This window comes from Nothobranchius furzeri, chromosome 2 (genome assembly GCF_043380555.1).
Source record: "Nothobranchius furzeri strain GRZ-AD chromosome 2, NfurGRZ-RIMD1, whole genome shotgun sequence".
Lineage (NCBI taxonomy): Eukaryota > Metazoa > Chordata > Actinopteri > Cyprinodontiformes > Nothobranchiidae > Nothobranchius > Nothobranchius furzeri.
The window spans coordinates 17,202,401-17,222,942 of NC_091742.1; the positions used below are offsets into that span (position 1 = coordinate 17,202,401).

At 47.6% G+C, this 20,542-nt stretch overlaps 2 protein-coding genes across 3 annotated transcripts; one reads left to right on the forward strand and one right to left on the reverse strand.

The window, feature by feature from the left end:
- The first annotated feature begins 3,824 nt into the window (after positions 1-3,824).
- On the forward strand, positions 3,825-9,258 carry hey2 (hes-related family bHLH transcription factor with YRPW motif 2). The gene is made up of 5 exons (XM_015948276.3): positions 3,825-5,521; positions 5,937-6,009; positions 6,078-6,161; positions 7,956-8,037; positions 8,438-9,258. The coding sequence occupies exons 1-5, from the start codon at positions 5,478-5,480 to the stop codon at positions 8,908-8,910; spliced, it is 756 nt and encodes a 251-aa protein (XP_015803762.3). The 5' UTR covers positions 3,825-5,477; the 3' UTR covers positions 8,911-9,258.
- Positions 9,259-9,441: 183 nt separating this feature from the next.
- bub1 (BUB1 mitotic checkpoint serine/threonine kinase) lies at positions 9,442-17,238 on the reverse strand. 2 transcript variants are annotated; one of them, XM_015948275.3, is made up of 24 exons: positions 16,994-17,238; positions 16,826-16,885; positions 16,187-16,322; positions 15,918-16,114; positions 15,762-15,802; positions 15,307-15,377; positions 15,185-15,231; positions 14,729-14,907; positions 14,527-14,645; positions 14,116-14,462; positions 14,001-14,041; positions 13,810-13,929; positions 13,614-13,703; positions 13,440-13,533; positions 13,290-13,365; positions 13,036-13,213; positions 12,912-12,969; positions 12,104-12,831; positions 11,677-11,777; positions 11,427-11,588; positions 11,129-11,286; positions 10,800-10,977; positions 9,827-9,933; positions 9,442-9,749 (listed from the first exon to the last, which is right to left on the reverse strand). In XM_015948275.3, the coding sequence occupies exons 1-24, from the start codon at positions 17,014-17,016 to the stop codon at positions 9,551-9,553; spliced, it is 3,510 nt and encodes a 1,169-aa protein (XP_015803761.3). In that variant the 5' UTR covers positions 17,017-17,238; the 3' UTR covers positions 9,442-9,550. The 2 variants fall into 2 exon arrangements, with proteins under 2 accessions (XP_015803761.3, XP_015803760.3); XM_015948274.3 differs by having other exon boundaries at positions 15,307-15,380.
- Between the last annotated feature and the right edge of the window lie 3,304 nt (positions 17,239-20,542).

Here is a 20,542-nt window from a genome sequence, read left to right on the forward strand (position 1 = left end):
AGGAGAATTAAAGATGTTTTGGATGATGTTATAGATGAGACACAATCGGGATTTATGACAAAAAGGCACATCTCCAATAATATTAGACTCGTCTTAGATATCCTGGACTACTCTGACTGACCTAATCCTTGATGATTCATTTATCCTTTTCCTTGACTTCTACAAAGCTTTTGACTCTATTGAGCATGAATTTATATTTCTCTCACTCAGGGAAATTTGGCTTAGGTGATTTCTTCTGCAACGCCATCAAAACTTTATACTCTGGCGCAAATAGCTCTATCAGAATGAAAAATGGCACCACATCTCGTTTTTGCCTGAATCAAGGTGTACGCCAAGGGTGCCCCATCAGCCCTTATCTTTTTCTACTTTGTACCCAAATTCTCGCCTCTTATATTGCTAATAGTCCTATGAAAGGTATAAACATAGCAGACAGAGAGGTTGTCATCAGCCAACTGGCAGATGATACCACAATTTTTCTTAAAAATGCTAATCAGGTGTCAATTGCCCTGAAAATTTTAGATGACTTCTCAAAAGCTTCTGGATTAATATTAAATTTAAACAAATGTCAGTTATTACCTATCAACAATTGTAATGATCATAGTATTTGTAATATAGCTATTCAACACGAAGTAACATATTTAGGCTTGATTATCTGTAAAGATCAAAAAACCAGAATTACCTCTAATTTCTCTCCAATAATTAAAAAACTCGATCTAAGTTAAATCAGTGGTTACAAAGAGATTTAAGTTTAAGAGGACGAGTGTTGCTCTCCAAAGCAGAAGGTTTGTCTCACCTGACTTATGCTGCCATATCTCTGTATGTGGACAACAGAACTTGTGGGGAAATTGACCGAATGCTCTTCAACAAAACACATTACATTAGAAAGAGTGTAATAATGAACGACTATCAACATGGAGGACTCAATATCTTGGACTTCACTACCTTAAACAACACATTTAAAATTAACTGGGCAAAACATTTTCTTAAAAATCCTGTCTCCATTTGGAATTTTATTCCTCACTATATCTTCTCTAAATTTGGTGGTCTAACTTTTATTCTGGGTTGTGACTACAATGTAGGAAAGCTTCCAGAAAAACTTTCAATGTTTCACAAACAAGTTCTATTAGCCTGGTCACTGATTTATAAACATAATTTTACCCCCCATACATACTTGATCTGGAATAACAGGAACATAGTGTATAAAAATAAATCATTGTTTTTCTCTAATTGGGTTGAGAAACAGATCATTTTTGTGAATCAGTTGTATAATACTAATGGACAGCTTATGTCTTACACAGAACTCCTAAACACATATAAATTTCCAGCAACTCCCAAAGAATATGCCGTACTGTTTGCTGCAATACCGATGGGTGTCCGAATGCTTTTTAAAGGTGTTCTACCAGTTGTACCGCCTATTTCTCCTCCCGACCTTGTGAACACATACGTAGGAAAAGTTTGTCTTATCGAGCATAAAAACAGTAATAGGAATATTCGTGCTTTATTTCAGAGAGAATCCTTATCTGTTCCATATGTGATTTTTTATTGGAATTCCTTTGTCACTGACATCAGTTGGAAAAGAGTATGGACCATTCCTAATAAGTATTTTGTGACAAATAAGGTCAAAGAAGTTTAATTCAAAATACTTCATAAGTGTTACCCAGCTAATCACTATATGACAAAGTTTAAGAGGGACATTGATGTGAATTGCTGTTTTTGTGGAAGCCACCCTGAGACCGTTCAGCACCTCTTCTGGATCTGTTCACATGCTACAACGTTTTGGAAAGACTTTAGCAGATTTATTATCGGACAGCTCTGCGAGGACTTTGTTTTAAAATGGGAAAATGTTGTATTTTGTTTTTTTCGCAAGCACAGAAAGGAAGATGTATACTTTGTTATAAATTTGTTAATTATTCTAGCTAAATTCTATCTCCACAAATGCAAATATAGTAACCAAAAACCTCATTTCAAGCACTATTATAGTGACACTCTATCTTACATAAAATTGATTAGTGGATCACTAAACAAAAAAGCTTTAAAAACTATAATTATTTGCACCACCTATAATTTATTTGGATGTGTGTAACATTTCTGTAGTGCACCCCCTGGCATATGTTTCATCTTCTTTGTTCAATTTTGTATACAATTTGTTTGTATACTTATCACCTTGTTCAATAAAGTTTTGAAAAAATAAAAAATAAAAAAATAACACAGATAGCACGTGCACCCCCTGGCATAAGTTTCATCTTCTTTGTTCAATTTTGTATACAATTTGTTTGTATACTTATCACCTTGTTCAATAAAGTTTTGAAGAAAAAAAACACAGATAGCACGTTTCCTGTTGTTTGGACACAAGATGCCGATGGTTAACAGCAGTAAAAAGCCTGAACCTCTTGTACACGCAGACCCAACAAAACTACGTCATCGTACAACTGCCCTCACGCAGCATGTCAGAGCAGGAAGCATCACAACTTATTTAGGCTAAAGCCAATGTGAACAGCTGTTCACTTTGTAAATAAAAGCTGTTAAAATAACAGCTGTTCACATTGTAAATAAAACCCAAATATATTCCCTGTCTTTCACGCTACTCCAGTGCCAATGAGAAACATCACTGGAAGTTAGTTTGGGGGTTTAGTTTACAATATGAGCGTGGAATTAACCATTTTGCCAGTTGTGTTTTCACTAGTTAATTTAACTTAGTTTAGTTTTTAACATCTTTGGTGTGTTCTTGCTGTGTTGAAATTCTAATTCCATCTTTTAGTTCTTTTTAAAACACAGAAATATTTACCTAACCTGCAACGTTTTGTTTGCGGCTGCAAACTTTGTCAGGCTGATGCTCAAATACAGCAGTGTTTTAAAAAGAACTAAAAGATGGAATTAGTGTAGTTTTTCTTTGTTCCTTTCAGACCAATCTCTGGTTAAAATGTATGATTTCTTATTTATTCTATAATTTTTATCTGCAGCTGAACTCAGACTAACAAACAATTTCAACACACTAAATAAAAGACAATAAAATACACAGTGATGGTTTTTATGTTATCAGCAGAAATTTGTTTTTATTTCCCCTCTAGCAGCTCAGATTATCCTTTAAACTGTCAGCATATTTAATTCAGGCCAGTTTCATCCTCCTTTTATTACTGAAATAATCATTTTTATCAAACCCTGTTGGAGCAGCTGATTCTCTTCAGCTGATTTCCAGTTAATAAGAAATTACCTGAGTTTCAGGTTATGTTCAGGGACCATTCATATGTGTGTGTGTGTGTATGTGTGTGTGCGTGCGCGTGCGTGTGCATGCGTGTGTGTGTCAATGCGTGTGTGTGCATGTGTGTGTGCATGTGTTTGTGTGCATGTCTGTGTGTGTGTGTGCGTGGGCATGCATGTGTGTGTGCTTGTGTGTGTGTGTGCATGCGTGTGTGTGCATGTGTTTGTGTACATGTATGTGTGTGTGTGCGTGTGTGGCTGACGTGGGTTCGACTACAATAAGAGCTTGTGTATCTGCTGCAGGGGGCAGAGGTCAGGTCAAACCAACCTGAGAGAGCAAGCCTGGGAAAACCATGGGAGCAAGAGAGGGAGGAGAGGAGGTAACCATGACGACAGCACAACCTGAACATCATAAACAGTTACAAACCTTTGTATGAGAGGACAGAAAGTTATTAAATATGCACACACTCACGTAGGCTCCAGGCCGGTTTTGTGCGTGAGCAGCTTCGTGAACTTTCAGCTCGTCTCTCCGGTGGGTTTAAGATTCCTGGGAGTTTCTGCAGGTCTGAGTGTTGACGTGTCTCAGGATTGGAGTTTCAAGTCTCTCCGACACGTCTCCACCTCCACCCGATAAAGTTAAGCGCTCCTTCAGGAACTTCAGACATGTTTTAGTTTTGTGTTGACGTTCCATACTTTCCCATCCAAACCTCTTCATGCAAACCTGTTTGATGCTTTTCGTTCCACTTAAACGTCTGAAAATTAAACCAAAGTAAACGACTCCAAAGCTTCGCTGAAGGTAAAACCAGGTCAACGATCAGCTGAACGTTTGTTTATCGTGTAAACTACAACAAATACAGACTTGAGTCAATCCTGGTTTCATCCTGCTGACATTCCAGACTCCAGGTTCTTTCTGGATCATCTCAGGATTTAGATGATCAGCACGGTTAAACCTAACCTTCATTCTAGGGGTGGAAGAAAGGTCAGAGGTCAAGTAGGCATAGACATGGGTCATCAGTTTGATAGGGTCCATGTTTACTCTGGAAGTCAAGTCAGGATCTCAGGAACGTTTAGGACTTGTGCTGGTGGGAGAGGAAGGAAAGGTTGGTAGTATGATGCTGCTGCAGGACGTGTTGAAGGTTTCCTTAATCCCAACAAGTTATGATGAGCAGAAACAAACATGTCCGACCTCTGACCCCACACTTGGTCATCTGTTCCTAACTTCATCAGAACGAGACGAGGCCGAAGTTGTGATGTGAAATCAGACACAGCTGATGTTCTGCTGCTCAGCAGGAGGAGGAAGACACTCAGAGCACATTTTCAAAATAAAACTAAAAACAAAACATTTAATTATCTCAGAAACGTCTATAAAAATACTAAAACCCACAAAACGTCTAGAAGCTCCAGGACAAAGGTGTGTGTGTGGTAGGACGTTGGAGGTTCCGTACGATCGACGGGAGGTGACTGGGTTAGTCGCTGGAGGATGTTTCTACCCGAGCACCAGAGCATCACCTGGTTGCTTTGAGAACAACGGACCACCAGGTCCAGGCTGATCTGTGTTTTCTTTAACTCTGGACATTAGGGGAAAGAACAGCAAAGGTTAAAGGTCAAACCAACCTGCCAATAACTAAATATGTGGGAAACAAATCGTGGACTTCCTGTCATCAGCTGATCTGAGCGCAGAGACAACGAAGAGCTGGGCCAATGAGAGGCTGCTGACAAGGTTATCACAGCTTATCAGCTGTGTGTGTGTGTGTGCATGTGTGTGTGTGTGAGAACATCATAACTGCTGCATTAAACTCTTGTATTGCTGAAATTAGCAGGCGTGAAAAGACAGATGCTTCTGTATGTCTCTGGCTTCTGTCTCACGATGATTGAGTTTCAGAGAGCAGCCAGGATCTGTGGGAAAGTCTCTCTCTCTCTCTCTCTCTCACACACACACACGCACACACACACACACAAAGACTTGGTGTGTGTGTGTGTGTGTGTGTGCATGCATGTGTATGTGGTTCCCAGGCTCTGTGGGAATACTGCAGGAGGAGGAGGAACCAGTCCAGCCTGCAGCCGGCTCAACGGCACCTGCCTCCAGAAGACACACCTCTGGATGAACTCCGGATGCAGACTGGAAATCTTTTTCCAGCTGGGACTTTCCTTTTCCTGCAGGATTTCGGATCGTCAGGCTGCTGGAATCAAACTTTTAAATATTGGGTAAATTTTCCAGAAGTGGATCTCTGAGGTGGGATTGTGTCCAGAGAGGGCGGACACGTCCCCGTCCTCTCACCATGAAGCGTCAGTGTGAGGACAGCCTCGAGGAGCTTTACTCAGGGTACCTTCTCTCACTTCTGCTACTAAAGACTTCAGCCTAGTAATAAAATATTTAATAAACATGTTCTGCATCAATGACAACTAAATCTCAGATAAACTTTAGTCTCTAAACGCTTTTATAAAAATTCATCTTAGTTTCTGAATGAAGACCAAATCTGGACCTGATCCTGTTTCAACTCTTTTATAATCAGATTTACTAAAAACATTAAACACATTTTATTTGGTCTTTTATTAGATCTGATTAACGTCTGTTGCTTCATTAGCCTTCGAGCACCGACACGTCTGCAGAGGAAATCAGTGAAACTAACAGGAGTAACCTGTAGTCTGGAGTAATCAGATTACTAATGTGCTGATGAAGCTCATATTTCATGATGAAGATGGTGAGGGTCAGTCCGCTCAACTGATTTATTCTGCAGAAGAACGAAGGCCTCGCTGATCCGCTCTCCGACTCCGACCGCTCCGGCGACGACAAGGAGAAAACGTAGAGGGGTACGTCTGTGACTGGTAACTGTTAACTGGAGGTAACTGGAGGATCAGAGTCGGCTCTTCTGTTTCAGATCATCGAGAAACGACGGCGAGATCGGATCAACAGCAGTCTGTCAGAGTTACGCCGACTCATCCCGACAGCTTTGGAGAAGCAGGTGAACTCGGATCTGTTTCAAACGTTTTCCTGCTCAATGTTTAAACATCTGAAAAAGTTTGACGTTGTGAGCTTTACCATTAAAAACTAGTCAAAACACTTTTAAATTAAATGGCCTGGATCTGATATAGCGCCTTCTAGAGTCCTGGAACCCCCCAAGGCGCTTTACAACACAATCAGTAATTCACCCATTCACACCCTTGTGGGGATGAGCTACAATGTAGCCACAGCTGTCCTGGGGCGCACTGACAGAGGCGAGGCTGCCGCACACCAGCACCGCCGGTCCCTCTGACCACCACCAGCAGGTGAGGGGGGTTAAGTGCCTTGCCCAAGGACACAATGACAGCAACAGACTGAACGGGGTTCGAACCTGCAACCTTCTGATTACGGAGCAAGCTCTTTACTCCTGTGCCACCGTCGCCCCAAATCAAAATCTGATGGGATGTTTGGGATTTTCTCTGCTTTTAATTGAGATTTTATCCTTTGTTTTAGCTCCTTGTAATGGGTGTGTTTTGTTTTAGCCTGTGCAGCACTTTGGGCAGCTCCCATGCTGCATTTTAAATGTGCTATATAAATAAACTATGCTATGCTATGCTATGCTATGCTATTTATGTGACTTTTCTCCATTCTTTAAAGGTGTGGAACTATAAAACCTTGTTTTAATGACTATCTCTGATTCTAACGGGTCACTCTGAGAGTCTCCTACACCCATCTACTGCATTATCCTCTGATCTAGTGATGTGTCGGTCACGAACGAACCGGCTCTAAGAGCCGGCTCTTTGAAGTGATCGACGGGAGCCGGCCCGTCATTGGGAACCGTCCCCTCCCCTACCCCCTCCCCCTTTGCTTTGGTGAAAGCCACAGGCGATTGGTCAGCATGTGTAACTGCGTGTCCAGACTGTCCACACACAGCAGTAGGGGCGGGGAAGAGGGAGGATAAGACTCAGACACACAGCAGAGCACATGCGGGCGGAGGGAGACGAGAGGGAATGAGGAAGAGGAAAAAGGCGAGAGAGAGAGTGTGACGAAGACGGTGAGAAAATGAGCGCCAGCAGTCGGAAAGTGGAGATTTCTGAAAGCGTTCAGTTATTAAATCCATAGAAATGATAAATATTTGATATATAGCATTTTTTTACATTAGTAAATCATTTTACATATAGTTTTGCATTATTTTGTTTATAAATGTACTCTACGCAACAGAAAATATGAGGAGCCACTTGGGAGCCGAAAGAGCCGGCTCTTTTTGGTGAGCTGAGCCAAAAGAACCGGCTCTCTGAAAAGAGCCGCAATTCCCATCACTACTCTGATCTAGTAGAAGCTAGCTGTTAGCATTAGCACCACACAGAACTCCTCCAGGCTTGTGTTATTGGTGGATATAAAACATCAACGCTGCAGAGCAGTCAGTCAGTGATAGAGTTGTGTTGCTGTTAGCCAATCAGAGGAGAGATGTCCACATATCAGGAAGTGAGACTCCAGATCCGGCCTCTGAAGCTCCTTTCTCCTCCAGCTGACGTCTGTTGCTGAAACAGGCGCACCCGAGCTCCCCCCATCTCAGTGACTCACCTGTTCATCGACCTCCTGACCCCAGATCAGAAACAAACCAAACAAATCCAGTCCACTCCATTAGCTTTTATTCACCAGGTTTTATGGAAAACCTTTCAGCACCACTAGACTTTAGGAATTCATGTAAAAGTCAACGTTGGATAAAATGAAAATATCCAAACAGCTTAATTAATGCAAACAGGCTCCAGGAAATAATACGAGGTTCTGACCCATCTCCTGCTGCTTTCTTCAGGGCTCAGCTAAACTGGAGAAGGCTGAGATCCTCCAGATGACTGTGGACCACCTGAAGATGCTGCAGGCAACTGGAGGGAAAGGTAACCATGGAAACGGAGCACACACTAACAGTTTCCTCCTTAGACCGTCCCGAGCTGGAACTGGCTCCAGAACCAGCTGGTCCAGCCTCACTTTGTAAAGTTCCTGCTTCTGTCAGGAATTAAAAGGCATTCCCAGAATAAAGACATGTCCGGATAAAAAGTTCTGTTTCCGTCTCGTCCAACTTGAATGGGTTCTGAAGCAGCCAGCTGAGGCTCGGTCCGGTTTCTAACGGTGGTTCTGGGTCACCGGTGACCTCTCAGAACTTCTGAACTAAAGAGCTTATGACCTGTTCATCTGCAGGCCCGGTTCCTCTTGAGGGTGTGAGATGTTCAGAGTAGTGGGTGTCAGGAGCTTCAGACAGCTGATCTCAGTGGTTTGACGCGTCCCTCCTGTCTGCAGGTCCCCTGGACGTCCAGGTCTTGGCGTTGGACTTCCAGTCTCTGGGCTTCGGGGAGTGTGTGACTGAGGTGTCTCGCTACCTGAGCTCCATGGAGGCCCAGGACTACTCAGATCCTCTTTACTCCCGCCTCCTCTCCCACCTCACCTCCTGTGCCTCATGGCATGAGACTGCCTCCCACCAGCAGCCTCACCCTTTTCACACCCACCACTGGGCAGCGCTGTATCCTCTGCCGTACGGACTTGTGGTCCCTCTGGACTGTGGGAGACAAGGTGGAGCACCCCAGAGGCTGGTGGAGCTAATGCAGCACAACGGGACCTTCTCCTCCCCCCTTCTCCCTCTCTCTCTCAGCAGCCTTTCCCATAGCTCTCCACAGAGGCTTCCTTCCCCAGCCCTCATCGCCTCCTTCTCACAGCCCATCCCCAGCAGCAGTAAGGCGTTCCTGCCGTGGGGCTCCGAGGTTGGAGCCTTGTGACCCACTCCGATGTCCACTCCACATCCATCAGAAGGTTCCTCCAGCAGGAGCTGGTTCTGGAGGCCAAACCCAGACCCACACACACACACACGCACAGGTGATGCTGAAGCTGGAGAACCAGATCTTATCTGAACTCTGGACCACTAAGAAGAACTTTGGGTCGGGTTGCTCCTGATTTTAGCAACTCGATGGGAGAAGGTCTGAGTGATGCTGAAGGACCGATCCTGGTCCAGAGGGACACCAGGGCTCCTAACATCAGACCTGGAGGACACGTCCATGTTTGTTCCTGAGGAGCTCAGATGGATCCTGGCCGTCTGAAGAACCTTTAAAACCTTCAGACTTTGTTTCCAAGTGATTTTTGTAAAATTCCAACAGATATCAGAAACTTAAGAGTTTCTGGAGAAAATGTGATGAAATAAAGTGGTTTTGATGGAATAAAAGCATTTTATTTACTTTTTCATTTATTTTGTGCATCTGGGTTCTGGTGATGAATGGTTCTGATGTTCTCAGATATTAAATGAAACCACAAAATATCAACCAGATTATTTTAATCCTGAAAAATTAATCCAAAAACCAAAAAAAATCCAACCTTTAAAAGCTGAGAAAAGAAAAGTTCAGAGCTCCTCAGGAGGTTCAGGAATCACCTTCGAGACGCCTTGAGGGACTCCAGCAGGAGGACCACCAGGCGTCTCTTCAGAGACAGAAGCTTGCTGCTGTAGTTCTTCTGCAGGACGTCAGTCAGCTTCCCGCGGAGCATCCGCAGGCTCGGGAGGGACCGGCAGTCTGGAATGTTCAGCAGGGTGTGGAAGAACTCCAGCCACAGCTCGGCGTGGGGGTTCCTGTGAGGACAGACCGGAGCTGGTTAGAGGGACGGGACACAGTGAGGGGCGGGCTGGGCCAGAACTTCTGGACCCACCTTCTGAAATTTGCGTTTGTCCTCCACACTCCGTCCTGGTTGGACACCTGCATGTAGGTCCCGAACAGCAGACAGAACACGGTTCCGGCGATCCCAAAGTAATCCGTCTGAAAGCAGAAGGATGAAACGGAACGTTCCAGATCACCGCAGGTAGGCTCAGCAGGTCCTCACGTCACTGCTGATGTCACTCATCAGCAGGACTGAAGTGGTTTATTGGAATGAAGCTCCGCCCACGCCTGCTTCGATAAAACACGCGCAGCGGTGTCTAGGGCAAGTCAGCCGTTACGCTGGCCTCGGTAGTCCGGCGGTTTGACCGCCCTCCTCTCATCTCGCTCGGCCCCAACCTGGCGCGGTTCGAGTCGCCATGTCGGCAGCTGAAGCAGACTCCATGTTCTTAGTTTTCTGCTTTACTGATGATTTTCTGATAAATACTGTCTGAATTGGTCATTTCGCAGCAGCGATCAGCTGCTGTAGTCTGCTCACACGGCTAAAGAACACACAAGTCCTCGTAGCGAGTGTAGCTACAGGTCACTGCTGAGGCCGGGACTCAGACCGGTGCAAAGCATCATGTCAGTCAGCCTCTCCAACCACCAAGTCTGTTACACAACAGCAGGTCCTGACCTGGCCAGCATCGTTGTGGACCCAACTCGCGGTTTTGTCCCTGACGCAGAAGGGATTAGTCACAATCTTCCCTCCGGTACCGATAGAGGTCTCATCTGTGACATGAAGGCCACGTTCTCACCTGCAGCATAACACCAACCGCTGTGTCCACGACTAGGAGACAGTGGGCGTTAGTGACCTGCTTCCAGGTCAGAGACCTGATCACAGCCCGTTTGCGGGCAGGAACTTACATTTGAAGAAGTGAGGCTGACAGGAAAATGCAGGGTTTGAGGCCTCCGTCATGAGGAAATGACATCACACTTTCATGATATGGCCCTTTAACTTTGGAGCAGAACCGGGTCAGTTTCAGTACCTGATAGCTCCATGGTTTCCCACTCAGCATCTCGGTACACTGGAACCCAGATGTGAGACAGGTGGCGGTGAAGGCGGTTCCGTCCGGGAACATCTGCAGGTCGATGCTCTGTCCCAGGTCGATGAGGACCAGACCGTGGTCCGTGCTCTCAGGGTCAAAACACTCGTTCTCCAGGAACCTGAAACAAAACCGACCTCGGATCAGGACCCGGCTGCAGAAGGCTGTGACCTTTGACCTAAACGCTGGCGTGCCTCCTTCTGTTTTCAGTTGGGATGCAAACATGTCCCACTTCCTTACGTCTGCTTTTATTTTGAAGGAATGTGCAGTACCTCTGACTGAGCATGAAGTTGTCGGGTTTGATGTCGGCGTGGACCACGTGCACGGCGTGCAGCTGCTCCACCGTGTGCAAGATGCAGACGGCGAAGTAGAGGACGAGCGGCTGCGGGACCACCCGTTCACTCAGGGTTCTGTAGATGTTCACCATGTTCTGCAAGTCAAGTTGCATCCGGTCAGAACCAGCGAAGGTCTGATGGACCGGACCCTCAGAAGGAAACAGAAACCCAAAACAGTTCTGGTTCTGAGGGCCGATCGGAGCGGGAATTGTGTGTGTGAGGTTGTGGAACGGACCAGCAGCGTTCCGAGGTTGTGAAGCTCTCCCAGGAGCACGCTCCCGTTGCGGAACAGGTGAGCCGAGTGGATGCTGCTGAACAGGTGACGGTGGGCGGGCTGCAGCCGGGCATCCAGACAGGTGTTGATGTAGAACTCCCAGGGATTGGCTGGTTTCTGGACCTGCAGACACGAGTGCACAACTGGGTTCTCACCAGCATCTGTAGGAGGTTCTGGACCATCATCTGCAGACGGCTTCCTGTGATCTTACCTTCAGGATCATCTTTTCGGAGGTCACTGGGTCGGTGGCCTGGTAGACCGTCGCAAAGGCGCCTTCTCCGAGAACGCTGTCGACTCTGAGGGACGCCGTTCCTGTTGGAGACACGCGACTGGATCGGGTTTATGTAAACAGCTGATTTTGTTAATCTCCTAAACTATGGTGGAAGTATCAGATTAACAGCTGTTTGTGAGGGAGCAGAGCAACAGCGCCACCTGCTGCTCACACCTGATCATGACAGGCGATGAAACAACTTCCTGAACTCACCTGATCAAAACGACACAAAATAAAATAAAACAAAACAAAACAAAACAAAATAAAAATAATTTTAAATAAAATAAAATAAAACCAAACTCAGATGAGCCTCTGGATCTGGAGCAGCAGAGCCTGCGAGAACCCGGTAGAACCAACAGCTCCTTACCCACGCTGATGCTGGTCTTCGGGACGATGACGGGGACCGGACACTCCCAGCTGGAGCAGCGGGGGTGAGCGCTGAGGGGCGGGGTCAGGCTGCTCAGCAGATCACAGATCAGTTTGTCATCCCAGGGATTGGGCACCAGTTGGGACTCGGAGCTCGTCCCCCGATCTGGACTCATCATGGGTTCATCCGAATATCCGATCAGCTGTGGGCTCATGGGCACGTCGGCACCAAGCTGCAGCGGTTCTGGACTCATGGGAACATCCAGGACCTCCTCCTTGGCTCGTCTGGGGCGGTGAGGACTCAGAAACACATCCAGGTCTGGCTCGGTGGGGGCCTCAGGACTTCTGACGCGGAACCAGTCTGGTTTGGGAGCAGACTCGGGACTCATGGGAACATCACACACCAGGTTCTGGACCGGTTCCAGTCCAGCAGGCTGATTTGAATCTTCTAGGATCTTAAATTTGTCCCTTTTGGATGTGACTGAGCTGAGAGAGGTGGGCTGGGGAGGCTGCTCCGGGCTGGTGTACACCTCCCACCCGGGTCCAGCTGATCTGGACGAGTCGGTCTGGTCCCTGAAGGACAGCACGGCAGGCGAAGGAGGCAGCACCGTGGTGACGGAGGCGAGCCCGTCGCCCACCATGGTGTCCTGTCTCACCGACAGAGGCAGCAGCTGGCTGGGCCCCCCCCCCGAACCCTGATCATCACTGGGACTCTGCTCCATGATGGGGCTGAGGGAGGCAACATACAGACGGGTGAGGTCAAAGGTCACAACAGGTAGGATCTAATACGGGAGCAACTGATTGGTTACCTGAGCTTTTTAGTCTGTCGTCTCATGACAGCGTCGTCATCGGCGTCCGCGGCGGTGTCTGGAATGAAAAATGCATCAGTGCTGTCATCTACTGGGGGGGGGGCAGCAGCGCCGGCCCAGGTACCTTGGTTCTGGGAGAGGCTGGTACAGAGGGGGGTTTTGTAAGTGAACGGCGTGGAGACCAACGGGGCCAGCATGGCGAAGTCTGTGGTGCTGTTGGGGCAGGCAGCCAGCGAGTGGACTGGGTTGTAACGGGCCCCCCACATGGTGCTTTCATCCAGAATCAGGTCCGAGGGCGTGTCCTGATCCACCAGAACCAGACAACATCCATGACTCATCAACCGACAGAAGCCCCTCACCAGCAGAAGCGTTACTCACGTTGGGTTTGCTCGCCCTCGGCGCGCTGTCTGCCAGCGTTCTGATGGGTTTGGCCCGGTCCGCTGGAGCTGCAGCACTGCACACAACACCAGAACATCTACAGGTTTCCCTCCAACCAGAACCAGAACATCTGGTTGTAGCCGTGCTCACCTGCAATTTTTGTTGTCGACTTTGTCGTCGTCCTGGAAGATCGTGAAGGGGGGGTCGGTGCTGGAGGGGGGGTGGGGTAAAGAGCAGTCACTTCCTGTTGGGGGCGGGGCATACACAGCATTAATGCTTAGCTATGATCTAAAGCATGCAGGATGAGATTTGGGTCAGGCTTACGGCTTGTTCCTGCACCAGGGTCCGGCCGGGCCGAGCTGCTGGCGGACTCTTCCAGAAACGGCGGGGCCTGGAACATGTCCATGATCACGCCTGTAGCAACACCCACAGGTGAGAAGACCACGGTTATCACCCAACCTGTTCAGGACACGCCATATAAACGGGTTACGTCTCCTCAGGAGGACGGAGAGGTGCTCACCCAGGGCCTCTCGCGTGTGAACGGTGGGCGACGGCAGCACCCGGGAGGGCGTGGCCTGAACGAACCCCAGCGACGTGTTGGGCGTGACATGAGACACGTTAGCCCCTCCTCCCTGTGAGACTGAGAAGACAAAAAGGTCAGAGGACGCCCCCACAAGGAGAGGCCACAGCACCAACAGCAGCTGGACTCACCATCTAGCTTCTCCTCAGGCTCAGGAACCGAACCTCCATCCCTGAGGAGAAACAACAAACAGGTCAGAAAGCTGGAGCCCAACCCGGTCCGTTCCTCGGTTCTCCTGGTACTCACAGACGTGTGCTGCTGGGCCCGGCTGGTCCAGAGTCAGAGCTGCAGAGCTGGACTGGAGCACCCAGGTGAAGATGTGCAGCTCGGAGGATATCTGGGTTTACAGACTCAGGAAGCATGGAGGACTGGACCACCAGTTCTGGTTCTTCTCCCACGTCAGGCAGCTCGAAGGGACTCTGGGATTCCTCTGAGCTTGGACCGACGCTGTGCAGGTGAGGAGGATGAGGGACGGAGGTCTGGTAGGCGTGAAGTCTCAGACCCAGAGAACGACGGCTGCTCAGATGGTTGGAGGGTGGAGGACGTGTGAAAACCATCTGAGGAGGGTCTGGGTCGGTCCGAGCTGCAGGCAGCTGCAGCAGAAACATGTTTAGGACCCGGCGACGAGCTGCCGCTCTGCAGACGCTCACGTCTCACCTGCTGAGAAGAAGTCTGGTGGCGAAAACTTGCACACGCTTCCAGGCCCTGGCGAAGTTCCTCCAGCTGAATCTTCACCCTCTGGATTTTGTCCTCCCGCTCCTTCAGATCCCGCTCCACTGAGCAGAAACAGAACCATCAGGAACCTGTGTGTGTGTGTGTGTGTGTTTACAGATCATGGGCCGGTCCCCGTCTGACTCACTGATCTCTCTCTTCTCCCTGTCCTGCCTCTCCCGGAGCTTACAGAAGTGCCATTCTGCTCGGACCTCCTCAAAGCAGAGCTCGGAGTCGGAGCCCTCCGACACCAGCACCTCCTTCATGTACTCGGAAACGGTCGGAGGTCTGGGGCCGCTGGGAACCGGGAACTCCGACCGTGAAACACTGTGAATCAGTCAGACGACGTCATGAGTTTTCAGTCGTAATAAAACATTCTGGCTTTCAGGTCAGGAAACCATCAGAGTGCTGTAGACTCCATCAGCACCAGTTCTACAGAAATATTCTCCAGCACGAACGACAGAACCAGGTCCGTTTCTAACAGCTGGTGGGCTGACAGGTCCTGCTAATCTCTGATCTATAAACACAACCTGCTATGGTTTGGTTCCCACCATCAGTTGCCATGGTGATAGTGAAAACATTGGGACCAGCAGGTCTGACTCACAAGGTGATGGTCCTGTTTGCAGGCATGGGAGGACGAGCGTCCAAGTCCTGCAGAAACAAAGTCCCAGTGAATCTGGAGATCAGGGAGCCATCAGGGAAGCGTGTGACCCAACAGGGGCTCACCTTGCTGTGGGTCACGGGGTCAGAGGACATCTGATTGTTTGACTGGAAACTCTGCGAAGGTGTTCGACTTCCTGCTTGATAAAATATCAAAGTAGAGTTAGACTGAAGCTTTTACAGGTGAAACAGGACAACTAGAAGTTCATTCATGTCCGTAGTCCAGCTCAGACCGAGAGACCCTCTAAAGGCTCAGGAACCCTCTGCAGGTGTTCTGGACTCAACAGCTGATCAGAGTGGGATCCTTGGAGTCTGGAATATTGTAAATGTGGGGTTTTCACCAGTTGTGAGCTATAATCATCACAGCTGGAGCAGATAAAAGGCTGAAACATCTGGATTAGCTTGGAACCAGTCAGTCTCACCTTAGTCTCACCTTTGGGCTGGATTAGTGACATAAATGATTCTAGTTTCTACCGTGTCACCTGTGATGACCTGAAACACGAAGGTGAGTGTGATCTTACCCAACGCCTGCTGCTGGGTTCTGGTTCTGCTCTCAAACTGCCTGCAGGTCAGAGATTTTATAGCAGACCTTAAAACGCCTCTGATGTCAACCCCACCCACCCACCCACCAACCCACACACAGCAGACAACATGTGAGCGTCCAGGTGTTGTATTACCTGTATTCATGGAGCACTGCGTTGGGGGGCTGGGCCTGGTTCTCCATAGCTCTCTGATAAACAGCATCAGCCTGAACGATCATCCCTCTCTGCTCCAGCTGCTGAGCCCAGGCCAGGTAGAGCGCCGCCGTCCTGGTGCCGATGCCCTTACTAAACAACTGACGGTACACCTCCATGGGGTCTGGGTAGAAACTCGCCTGGAGGACAGGCAACAGAGCTAAAACGGACCACCTGGAGTCATGTGACTGATGGGGGAGAGTCAGACTTACACATTTGATGCAGTAATTAATGTATCTAACGTCGTTAGCATATCGATCCACGTTCAAAAATGTCTGGACCAGAGAGTCGTACACCAGCGACATCTTGCTGCCAGAAGACCCGCTCTGCTCCAGAGACGCCACAAACCTGCAGAAGACTCAGTTACGTCAAACGTCCCAGCAGGGGTAGAGACACAGAGTCGTGCTTTTCACCAGTAGTCATGGAAAGCTGGTGCCTGACTGAGTTCCCACCAGCTACAGTTACAGAGCAGACTCCTAACGTCAACTCATCACAGAGGCGGGGGACACCCTGGACAGGCCTCCAGTCCATCACAGGGACACACGGAGACAAAAAACACTCACACCTAGAGACTATTTAATGAGGCAACAGTGGCAGAAAATCTAAGTCCCCGCTCAGTAAACAGAGGGTTGAAGGTTCACATCCTACTCTGTTGTTGTGTCCACGGGCAAGGCACCTTATCCCCCCACCTGCTGGTGGCAGTTGGAGGAACTGGTGGCTTCTGTCCCAGGACAGCTGTGGCAACAATGTAGCTCATCACCACCAGTGAATGACTTGTGTTGTAAAGCGCCTTGGGGGGTTCTAGCACTCTAGCAGCTGCTATATAAATGCAGACGTCCAACGCGACTCACCTGTCCCACGGATCCAGGAGGTCGTCTCCTTCGTATGAGGACAAGCCGTCTTTAAAACGCCTGAAGATGTAAACATGGGAACAAAGACACGTAGCACCATTAAAACAGCGACCCAAACCCTAGCAGGATGCTAGCTCCCGTTAGCTTTGCTGCGGTCACAACGCTTACTGGAAAGAAGAGGCGACGTCCATTTCAGATGACTTTGAAATGCAAGATAGAATCCGGAACCGTTAGTTCTTTAATAATCTATCGATTAATCCAGACTACATGCTAAACCCGAGAGAAGAGTTACATCTTCTCTTCAGAACGGCTGCTGTTATTCAAGTTACTTTTCAAATGTCGCGCTCAACCAATAGCGGACGCACCACACAAGCCACGCCCCATCATGTGACATTGTTCTAAAACCTTCTAAAATCTAAAAATTCTGGACAGGAAGAATGCTCTGACGTGTATGGACCAGACAATCACATTCCATAACTATCTTATCCAAGGATTTTGTACTTCTGTCAATTTGTATTCTAACTCGCTTTGTTCCTTGTAATAATATTGAAAATAATAAAAAAATAAGAAAAAAAAAGTTTATCTGACAGTTTGCTTGTTAATGGCTTGTAAAATATCATTGTATTATACTGTGAACAATAATTTTCACGGAATCATGACAAACACGGTCTTTTCCATAAATAAATCACGACAAACACTGTATATTTTTGCTAATAATTATACTACAGTTCAGTTTTTTTGAGTATTATCAGCTATTTAAACTAAAGCGTGTTACTAATGTTGTTGTTAGCCTCAAGGGCAACATGCCGATTATCACTTGTAAATCACTTACATAAACATAACTATACTGTCGTAACACGCTGCGGTAGGATTAGACATCGGGATAAGACGAGGAAGCAGCAATAAAACATTCTTTTTCCTTTTTTTAAACATTCTTTTTATTAACATATTGCCGATGCATACAAAGCCCCCACAATGCGGCTCAAAAATTGAGGCCAACCTGGAAATACCAAAAATTACAGTTCCACCCTCATCTGCTGGGGGCTGGTGTCAGAAGCGAGCAAATCCTCATTGACTCCCATGTTAAAAATACCAATTTCACAGCAGAAATAAATATGTTTACAGCCTGGTACCAAAACATGTTTTTTGTTTAAATGATCTAGTTTACACTCATGACAACTCTGAGGGGGGTGAATTTTGTTCTCACTCTTCTGTTTAAGTGTATTAAAAGCCTAAAATTCTGTATAATTAATAAGCATCAGACCCACGTGACCACAGAGCTAGCTCCGTGGAAAGGCCTCAGTAGAGCCTCGGCCTGGCTTGGAAACTGTTCTGGGATTTTGAGTCTCTGTGTTTGTTTATTCTTTTTTGGATATTTTTTGTGCAATTGTTGGACAAAGAGACTTGCTGTGGCATTAATTGCACTAATAGAGCATCCAAGGAGTCTCCACTTCATTTTTTTCGGTAAGTAAAATTATATTTATGTATTTTAGGTCACTGCCAAGCTGAGCTTAGATTTTAACATGTACTGTTTAACCATGAAATTTAAATGTAATAGGGTAAAACCCAGTGCATTTAACATAATGCTGCACTTTAGAAAATGGGTTGAAATATAACATGTTGGTGGAGCTGGGTTCTGACTATCGGCTTGTGGAGCTCTCGGGAGACTGATGTTTTCCACCCGTTCTCCCCTCCCCGCAGCTCGGCGCATCTCTGTCTGATCGCGGCTTCTGTCTGCTGCGCGGGCTGCCAGCCGGCTTGTGGTTCTCCCCTCCCCACAGCTCGGTGCATCTCTGTCTGTTTGCGGCTTCTGTCTGATCGCGGCTTCTGTCTGCTGCGCGAGCTGCCGGCTTTCAGCAGCTCTCGGGAGACCTCTGTGTTCCACCCGGTTTTTCCCAGCGGTCAGCCCAGCGTATCTCTGACTCAGAAGCTCTGGTGTTTTGCACAGTTAACTCCAGTTGTAGCTAGGTTGCTACCTCCGTTAGCTTAGCTCCCACCTCCGCATTAGCTTTGGGTTAGCTTGTAGCTAGTTCGACCGGGTGTCGTCAGTTGATCCCAGCCTTACAGCCACACCCTCAGCTCCACCTCTCTTCCCTTTTGTGGAATTGTCTGGGCTTGACGGAACCTGTAACATGGTCAAAATGGCGGTGGTGGCCACCTCCCATTTAGCCTCAAAAACGTGTTATTGGAGTCTATGGAAACCCATTGTCCAATATTTATATGTCGATGGTTCAAGCTCATTTCTCCGTCTTAATTTGTTTGTAGCAGGTGATCGCAGAATTGAGCTGTGCATGAAGTTAGGCGGGGCTATTCAAGTTCAGGCCTCGACCGGTATCCAGCACGTTTTAGTGGTTTCTCTTGTCCAACACACTAGATTCAGTGGTTGAGTCACCTGTGCAGCAGCTCATCAGGCTCTGCAGAAGCCTGTTAATCATCTGCTGAGTGAAATCAGGTGTCTTGAAGCAGGTTAAAACTAAAACGTGCTGGATACCGGCCCTCGAGGCCTGGAATTGAATAGCCCTGGGAGGGTTAACACTGCACAAGGTACTCCTTGTCAGCTCTCTGCCCGTGCGGCTGTGTCAGCTGTATGAAGGCTGATCCAATCCAGCAGCGCAATGACTAACAAATCCTCGCCTCTGCTTGGGGAGGGTTGTGTTGATCCAGGGGGACCATGTCAGTTTTGTTTTGCAGTGTGGCTGCCTGCGCCGGTTGGCTTAAGAGCCGCTTCGTCATCCTGCTTTGCCTGCAGCACTCCACCGAGATCAGCTGAGTGTCTGACGTCGTCGGCGGTGCACCGGCCCCTCTGCTGCTCCATCTCGCCGTCCTGCCAGGACCAATTCCATCTCAGGAGCCGGTGGTGTGCCCAGAGGGCTGCATCACTGCTGTTTTGTCTGTACTGATCTGTTAAGTCTACATTGATTTGATTTTAATGAATTGTTGGGCGTTGGACGCTTGGTTGCCGGGGCAACCACCAGAACGCCCACAGGCTTAAAAGGAAGTATACTTTTCGTTTGTCATGTTTTTCTTATGTTTATTATCTGTTGTGTTTTTGTTTTGTTGATTTGTGTAGGTTTAACTTCATTTAGTATTTGTTTGCCCTACTTTGGCCTACTTCTGGTGGTATTGGACTCTGAGCACTTAACTCCTAGCCTGGCAAGCCAGACTAAATAAATGTATTATTTAGTCTGGCAACGCTCCAATGACGGCTCTCGGTTGTGGGGCGGGTTCTACCGTTGTCTTTCAAATGATCTCCGCATTCCACTGGACAATGAATGTGACATACTCTTGTTTCACTCTGTTGCATCATCCCACCCACCAGGCATATAGAGTGCCCTGATTGGCCCACAAAGCGAATAAAGCTCTGTGATTTGTAGAGCACTATGATCGGCCCACCATTATGGACCAATCACAGCTCTTTATGTGTTTGAAACCCCTCTAGAGAGCTGTGATTGGCCAGCCAGAATACTGTTGGGGGCTGCAGAGATTCCAATGGAGCATGCCTAGACCAAACTTTGCAAAGCAAGAATTTGGTCTAGTTCACTAGGCTACTTAACTCCCGTATGTTTTTAGCTTGGATATTTTTAATAATTTGTTTTATTGCAAAGACCATCTGTTCCCAATGTGATTTTTGAACCTACGGGCCTTTATTCAACCCTTCTCTGTGGGGGGTTAACCCAGGGTGGTGGTGTTGCAATCTTTATTTATATCGCCAACTCC

Bases quoted from the DNA above. Each gene is read 5' to 3' on its own strand.
- hey2 (XM_015948276.3), top strand. From the start codon at position 5,478: ATGAAGCGTCAGTGTGAGGACAGCCTCGAGGAGCTTTACTCAGG. The intron at 6,010-6,077 runs GTACGTCTGTGA...CTTCTGTTTCAG, and splicing joins CAAGGAGAAAACGTAGAGGG to ATCATCGAGAAACGACGGCG. The intron at 8,038-8,437 runs GTAACCATGGAA...TCCTGTCTGCAG, and splicing joins GCAGGCAACTGGAGGGAAAG to GTCCCCTGGACGTCCAGGTC.
- bub1 (XM_015948274.3), bottom strand. From the start codon at position 17,016: ATGGACGTCGCCTCTTCTTTCCA. The intron at 16,115-16,186 runs GTAAGTCTGACT...CCTGTCCTCCAG, and splicing joins TTAATTACTGCATCAAATGT to GCGAGTTTCTACCCAGACCC. The intron at 14,042-14,115 runs GTGAGTACCAGG...GTTTCTCCTCAG, and splicing joins GGGCCCAGCAGCACACGTCT to GGATGGAGGTTCGGTTCCTG.